The 8,038-nt window shown below is 33.9% G+C and overlaps 1 protein-coding gene across 7 annotated transcripts in view; it reads left to right on the forward strand.

Moving 5' to 3' along the window:
- The first annotated feature begins 6,220 nt into the window (after window positions 1-6,220).
- The window catches only part of pyd (zonula occludens-like protein polychaetoid), a 121,891-nt gene continuing 120,073 nt past the window's right edge, over window positions 6,221-8,038 (forward strand). For 4 of the 7 annotated variants that reach the window (XR_012464595.1, XM_074171553.1, XM_074171555.1 and 1 more), the window contains exon 1: window positions 6,223-6,371. Coding sequence is in view for 6 of the 7 variants with exons in the window: in XM_074171553.1 (XP_074027654.1) it covers window positions 6,261-6,371 (111 nt within the window). In the remaining variant the exon portion in view is untranslated. Of the gene's footprint in view, window positions 6,372-8,038 lie in introns of all 7 variants that reach the window. The other 3 variants (XM_074171550.1, XM_074171551.1, XM_074171549.1) reach the window with 2 other exon arrangements.

Raw genomic sequence — 8,038 nt, forward strand, 5'->3', positions numbered from 1 at the left:
ATAATCTTTAAGTTTTCATTATCCAAAACACGCCGTACGATTTGATATTTAAGCTATGCTTCCAAAATTATATCTGGCAGAATAAATAATTACTTGGAAACATTCGACCTAATGACAAAGTGCCAACACGGGTTCAGGAAAAATCGCTCGATAGAAACTACAATGTCCAACTTTTTACAAGGAGTAAATGATTTAATGGACAAAAAAACATTGTGTTAGCTTTATTTTTTGATTTGAGTGGAGCCTTCGACACCTTGAATATTATATTCGTTTCTGATAAGCTATTTAAGATTTGTATTCGAGGAAACATAAATCAGCTTATAATGGTCTTTCCTAACAAATAGATATTTCCAGGTGAAACAGAATGATATAATGTCCGATAAATTCCTTGTAACAAATGGAACACCTCAAGGCAGTGTACTCGGTCCACTAATTTTTCTGTTATATGTGAATGATCTACCCAATAATATAAGTAACGGTGCGATATACCCTTACGCAGACGACACCTCCATTATTCTTTCAAGTAAAACAACGGTCCTACACGAATTTGATGACTGGTGTTACAGGAATAGACTTATACAGCGTGACTCACGGTCGATGGTAGGTTAGACGTTTCTGGAAAAGGTAAAGCATGATTTTTCTGAAAATTTCACCTCTCACATTTCCTCACCTGTTCCATCGATCTAAAATATTTTCAGCATTGCAGCGTTGCCACTTCCATCAAAAAGTCCTAGCAACTTAATTTTTTTGAATGGAACACCCCGTATATTATTACATTTTTGGAATTGCTTTGGTATTTTATAACTTTTTTGTTAATACTGTCCTATACCTATCTCTATCTGTTTTCGAGATAAAAAATAAATTGTGCTAAATATGGTCCAAAACATAGCCTTAATTGAAATCAAGTACATCAGTACTCTCAATTCATGAAAAGTTGATATTTTGATGATAGTTTGGACAAACTCGAAATATTCAAATAACACCAAGAAATCGACTCCATATCATACAGGACGTGCTAAAATTACTATTATTTCCATTGTGCATAAAAGTAGTCAAAAATTCATTTGTTCAAATGAAACCCCCTTTATATTACTCGGTAAATTGAAAGATGGTAAAAAATGCTTCAAGATGATATATCATGTCCCTATACCTAAATCGTCAAGTTTTCTCAATAAAGTCGCTTCTTCTAGAAACATTATTTTTTTTTTTTAATTTGGATTTAGGTAGCAGTGTAATTATCAAGCTTATAGCAGTTCGGTTACTTTTATAAGTAATTTACAAAGAGTTATCGACTGTGTTTCGAATCATCTTCCAAAATGAATGCAAATATCGATTATTCAAACGAAGTTCTTATTAAATTATTTATTATACCTACACATGAACAAAGTGATCAAATCATTGTCAGAACGTGTAAAAAATTCAACTAAATGTATTCTGAATCAACACCAATGAACGAGAGGAAGTTTGTAAGGTTACAAAATAATTTCCTTAACTATGGCTCCATGTTGAAAGCGCCTTCAACATTACCAAAACCTGTTACTTCAAATGAGGACAATACTGTTAACGTTTTGGCATATTTTTATGCATATCCAGAAGCTTCCATTCGCAGTGCAGAAAAAGATTTTGGTGTATCACATGCTTCAGTACAACGAATTTTGAAAAATCACGGAATGCATCCGTATAAATTTACCAAAGTTCAAACTCTAAAAGCAGAAGACTTCGAACGTAGAATGCATTTTTGTGAATCCCTTTTGATTCATACACAGGAAGATCGGGAATTTTTGTCAAAAATAATTTGGAGCGACGAATCAAAATTTACGAGGGATGGTATTTTCAATAGAAGGAATAAACATTTTTGGGCTGATCATAATCCTCATGTTACAAAAGAAATGGGTTTTCAAGAAAAATTTGATCTGAATGTTTTCTGTATTCTGAAGAACAATAAAATTAGCTTTTTTATTTATGAAGACACACTGAATGCAGAGAGATATCTCCAAATATTAAGGACGACTGTAACCGATTTTCTTGAAAATTTGCCTTTAGAGGAATATAGGAATTCGTGGTTTCAACTGGACGGAGCGCCAGCTCATTCCACCCAGGAAGTTTCCAGGAAACTTGACGAACTCTTCGACGATCGTTGGTTTAGGCGTTTAGGGCCGTGGGATTGGCCATCGAGATCACCCGATCTCACGCCACTTGACTTTTTTATGGGGTGTTTTAAAAGAAAGGGTATACAGTATTCCAATGCCTACCAAAGAAGAATTACGAAGGCGAATAGTGCGGAGTATTGAAGATCTGGATCCCCAGGAAATTGAAAAAGCAACCACAAGTTTTCCAGAAACGTCTAACCTACCATCGACCGTGAGTCACGCTGTATGGAGAAAAACTGTCTGCATGGAATTTGTCGCAAAACGCTGTTCTTGCGTAGGCCTCTTCAATTTTGTAAACAGGAAAAAGTCGTGTGGAACCAAATCTGGTGAATACGGTAGCTGAGGTATGATTAAGGTGGTGTTTTTAACCAAAAAATTTCGAACAAGCAATGACGAGTGAGCAGGTGTATTAATAATAATAATAATAATATACTTTATTATCATAAGACATAATCTTGTAGACAAAGTTTTGGTTAGTAAATACTTAAAAAAATGCAATACATACCAAATGAAATTAAAATAAAAATGGTGCATGGATAAAAACTATGTTAAAATTGATGATATGAAAGATATGTATATATAAATGAATGAAAGTCAAGTTTATAAAAGAGGAGACATTAAAAGTAACAACGTAGGAAATCCTTAATAAGTGAAGATAAAAAATACGCGTCAGTCAGTTAAAACCTATTGTTAAAGTATTCATTCAAAGGTTCTATTAGATAGAAATTGTTTGATTAACTTCCTGAAATGGAAGTCATTTATATTGGCAGATTTTATGTCCATAGGCAAATGATTGTTCACTTTTCCACCGTTGCGAAATATTTTAAATTCTGGCCAATGACCACTCCTAAAAATTTTGTTTCATTTTTAGATTCCAGTGAACTGTCTTCAAAAAAAGGTTCATTGATTGAGCATCTAAATGATAATAAATTTGTTTTAGTTGAGTTTAAAGATGAAATGTTTGAATCTCACCAATCTTCAACTTTTTTCAAGCCGGCAGAGATTATTTTGTGCAACTCACAAGTGTTTTTGTTATTCCAAAGTATGGTAGTGTCATCTGTAAATAAGGTGAACTTCCCAGAAATATTAAGCTTGGTGAGATCATTAATATATAATAAGAAAAGAATGGGACCTAACACAGAACCTTGTGGAACTCCAGAAATAATTTCCCTTTTTTTGAAAGTTGAGTTGTTTTGACCATTTGCGTCCATCCCATTAAGTAGGAATCGAACCATTTGTGAGTTACTCGTGATGCAATTGTTTTTTCACAATATCGGACGTTTTTCGTATTGCTTCTCGCAAGCGGCACATAATCTCAAAATAATAGTCCTTAGTGACTGTACGACCATATGGCAATGACTCCCGATGCACTACGCCACGGTAATCAAAGAAAACATTGAGCAAAACCTTGGTCTTGGCTCTCTTCGGCTCTTCCATTGGGACGCTTGGACTTTGATTTCGATGTCATGACCATATATCCATGATTCGTCACCAGTTATGACCCTTTTGAGCAAATCTGGATCGCCGTTGACGTCATTCAACAATTCCTGAGGGATGCTCAAGCGACGGTTTTTTTTTTGTCAAAATTCAGCAATTTTAGAACGAACTTCAGTGCCATACGCTAAAATTTCCAAAAAAATTGTATGGTATGAGCCAGCCGATACACCGACATCCTCAGCAACTTCTCTAATAGTGATTTGACTATTCTCCATAACAATTTTCCCCTTTCTCAACATTTTCATCGATTTATGATATACTGGGGCATTCAGGGTGAGCGTAGTCATTCATATCTTCTCGACCTTCTGTGAAAATCTTGTAGGTACCATGTGAACATTTTTCTGACTCAGAGTACAATTCCCGTATGCCACTGTCAACATTTCAAGTGATTTTGAACAATTCATTCCATTATTTATACAAAATTCGATGCAAATTCTTTGATCCATTTTTTTCGATAGCAGAAAGCGTCGAACAAACAAGACACTTCTAACTTTTATGCATCTTACCTTAACTGAACATGCTAAACAGCTGAAACTGTGAACATATGTTCGAGACAAGTGTACCAACATAAAAAATCACTACTAGAAAGTACGTAGCCCGCGAAATTAGAACATTCACTTGATTTTTTGAACAGCCCAAGCAGAGTATTAAATGTTAGTTCGGAACATATCACGTTAAGGAGTTTAACATTTTCTCTAAAATCAAGTTATCCACGTCAGAAAAGCATTTTTCATGTGTTTGACTGTACGTTCAATCCTGATTGAGGACATTCGATTAGTTCCCGGGAAATAATAATCGATAGCACGATAAATGTTTCCACAAAATTACGGAATGTTGGCACGTGTGGGAGGATCTATTTCATGAAATGCGTCATAGTAAAACTCAACACTTGATGAGATGTTTTCTTCGATTAGCGTGGCGTAGTGCGTCAGGAGTTCATACCACATGGTCGTATGGTCAATAAGGAGATTTACTTTGAAGTTATGCGCCGCTGGCTAGAAGCAATACGAAGAAAACAATTCATTGCTTTTACATCAGGATAATGCACCTGTTCACTCGCAATTGCTTGTTCGTAATCATGACTCATCCACCGTATTCACCAGATATGCCCCCCTGCGACTTTTTCTTGTTCCCAAGAAGAGACACACGAAAGGATGGCGTTTTGCGACGATTGAGGAGATATAAACCAAATCGCTGAGAGGTAAAGACATAGCAAAACGTGCACATTAGAACTGCTTTGAATGGGACAAATCGATAGAAATTAATGAATAATTAAACATTTTTTGAGAAAAATTAAATACATTTCCTTTTCAACTCAGGAGAAATAGATTTGGCTGTGATTAAATTAACTAACTGTCAAAATGACAAGAGCAGAATTGTCCGAAATATTTAATGTCCAGCAAGAGTATGATTTTTTTTTTCATATACGCGAAATTTCCATATCAGTACTCTTTATATATTAAGTTGTGTAGCTTTTCTGTGAAAGATATCTGTTTCAATTCCGTTACGAATGTTTGGAAAACTAACTGAATAGGAAAACGTTATTTTCCTGTTAATATGTTTGAAAGTAGTTGTTTCGGATGGACTTTTCCTTCTTGTGGATTAAAGAAACTTCTATGCATGACCTACACACCTTAGGAAGAGTTTTTTCAATGTTATAGTTATTTATTATACAAGGTAAAAAGTATTAGATTTTAGCTCGAGGTTGTGCTCAAGACAAAAAACCGAGAGCTAAAATCTAATATTTTTCCCGTGTATAATACACAATCTTTTTCTGTGACGGGAAAAACGACGATTTAATATTGAAAAAAAACAGGTAGGCTGTTGTACTTATAGCTTTACTAGGAAACCAATCAATAGAAAATCAAATATTCGTCAATTTAATTATGTAATTTGCCAAATTAGTGGTCAGTAGTTATTTTGAAAAATGTCTTATTCCGAGTTTTCTCTGACTCCACCGGAGTTAGATATTGGGCATCGTCAGTACCGGGCAGGCACAACAACAAAAGCCATCAACAGTGTGATCGAATTATTCAACGCAGCTATTTTTATCAAGTACTCTTTTGGTTTTTCTCATTTTGTCTTCAATCGAGGACCGCCTGCCCAGTACTGACGATGCCCAATAGGCTGAAACAACTGTCTACCGGTGGCTCTTAAATTGAAAGCAATATGGAAGTGATCAAAAAGTACTTATCTATTTATTTTTTGATTTTCATGGAATTATTTTCCAGCAGCTTGACTGCATTAACCTTTCTAGATTTCATATATATATATATATATATATATATATATATATATATATATATATATATATATATATATATATATATAAAAAATAGTTTTTTCTTTCCGTCTGAAATTTCCCACATTGTTTTGTATAATCATGGAGAGGCAGGAAGATAAATTTTTTTTCCAAAAAGTTGAGATAGTTTATACCTGTGTAAGAGACACCGATCTGCAATAAGTCTATATATAATCTTTCAGTAACTAATTTACAAATTGTAGGCGTTATTTTGAGGACTCGAATTACATTCACATTCAGATAATATTTGGAGCTATTGAGTTTTACTCAGTTCACGTGGTTGTATCAGAAGTAAAGTGTGTTTCAGTGAAATGTTCGATAAACCGACAAAAGGTAAATCTTCGAATAAAAAGAAAAGCAGTCATTCGAGAAGGCGAAAAAAGATGCGCCAAATCGACACATCAAATATTGTGCTGAAGAAGGTGAGTTATTACTGTTTGAGAATAATTCCTTACCGTTCTGGTTTGTGAGAAGAGCAATTTTGTCATAACAAATAAATGTTACTTGATATTTTGATTAACAAATAGTATTTTGAAATATTCAACATTCGAGCAAAAGGAATGTTTTGCCATTTTATGGTTGTCAACAAGAAACAAGCAGAAATTCGCTAAAGCGTCTGAGGACAGCAATCTTCTCGCATGGCTACGTTGTCACATTAGCACATTTCAAGAATACTAATACAACACGGTTCTGACAGTAATAATAATAATAATAATAATATTTATTCGTTCATAACGATCATAACATGATGACATAGAACAAGTCAATAATAAAAATAAAAAATAAATTTGATAAGTATTCCGGCAGTACAGAATACGATTCTGACAGTTTCAATAATACGCCACGTTGTTCTCTAGTTTACAGTGATCTATCTATAATGACTGTCTTTATTTTTTGTATGTTTATAAATCTTAAATTTCGAGGTACCGTTTCAATTTATATCTACTTAAGTTATGAGTTAGTTTTTCACTGAAAATTTCACTTTGATTATATTACTACTAATCGCATGATTTGCTAATAATAATAAATATAATACAATTTTTATCTACGAAATGCTATATACCAATGAATAAATTTCGAAAACCGCTGAAAAAGTGATTGTGCATAGTGCAAATAATTATAAATATACTAGCTATTACCCGCGGCTTCGCCTGCGTAGAATTTGGTTTGTCACATTAAGTATCGTGACAGACTATTTCACACAAATAGTTACAACATTTTATTATTCACGACCAACTCTTACCTGCGGCTTCGCTGTCATTCATGCTATTAAATAAGTGTCAGTACAATGGAAATGAATCAATATGAGAACTATATTTTAATGTTTGGCTGGGATTATCAATTTTTATTTATAAATTATTACCTAACCTTACCTAACATAACCTAAAAATATTTTTTTAACAAAACAAAAATTCATGATGATCGGTTGAGTATTTTTGGCGTGAAACCGTAACAAACAAACTTACATTCGCATTTATAATATTAGTAGGGATACATCCACACATAAGTACACATATAATACATTGAACAATAGCGAACAATAAACAAACAATTGATTAAATGCTAAACAAAAATATGTTTTCCGGCTTTTTGATTTTATTACCTTCCATATTCTGAAAAATAAACAAAGATAAGTCAATAGACAATCTGCTGACGTGTTACGATGCGCAAACTAATAAGTGATATGAACCACTGAAAAGTCCAATTAGTCAGTCGCTTGTGTCTAAAATTTTTGACTATAAAATGAATAAGCAATGGAAAACCAAGTAACTACTATGTCTAATCTAGTTTCCGGGTTTTTTGCCGTGGTCTGCAGGTTTTACACCTGACGTTTCGTCTACTACTGCGGTAGACATTATCAAAGTGCTATAGTTGGTGCTAGAGTTGGTTTCAATGCAGAAACTCGAGTCTGAAAATACACCTGAATTTCGGTGCTCAATTCCTTTCCAGCGAGTATTCTTTTCAGGTCTGAGAACAGAAAAAAGTCGCTGGAGGCCAGATCTGGTCTTTTTCTTCAAATGAGGCGGTTTTTCCGCGATTTCGTCCTTCAAACTCTCCGACAGCTGTGAAATTTTTACATGTGCCTTTT

The sequence above is a fragment of the Leptinotarsa decemlineata genome, unplaced genomic scaffold, assembly GCF_025532065.1.
Source record: "Leptinotarsa decemlineata unplaced genomic scaffold, Ldec_3_MD MMD2_tig00000010_RagTag_RagTag, whole genome shotgun sequence".
NCBI lineage: Eukaryota > Metazoa > Arthropoda > Insecta > Coleoptera > Chrysomelidae > Leptinotarsa > Leptinotarsa decemlineata.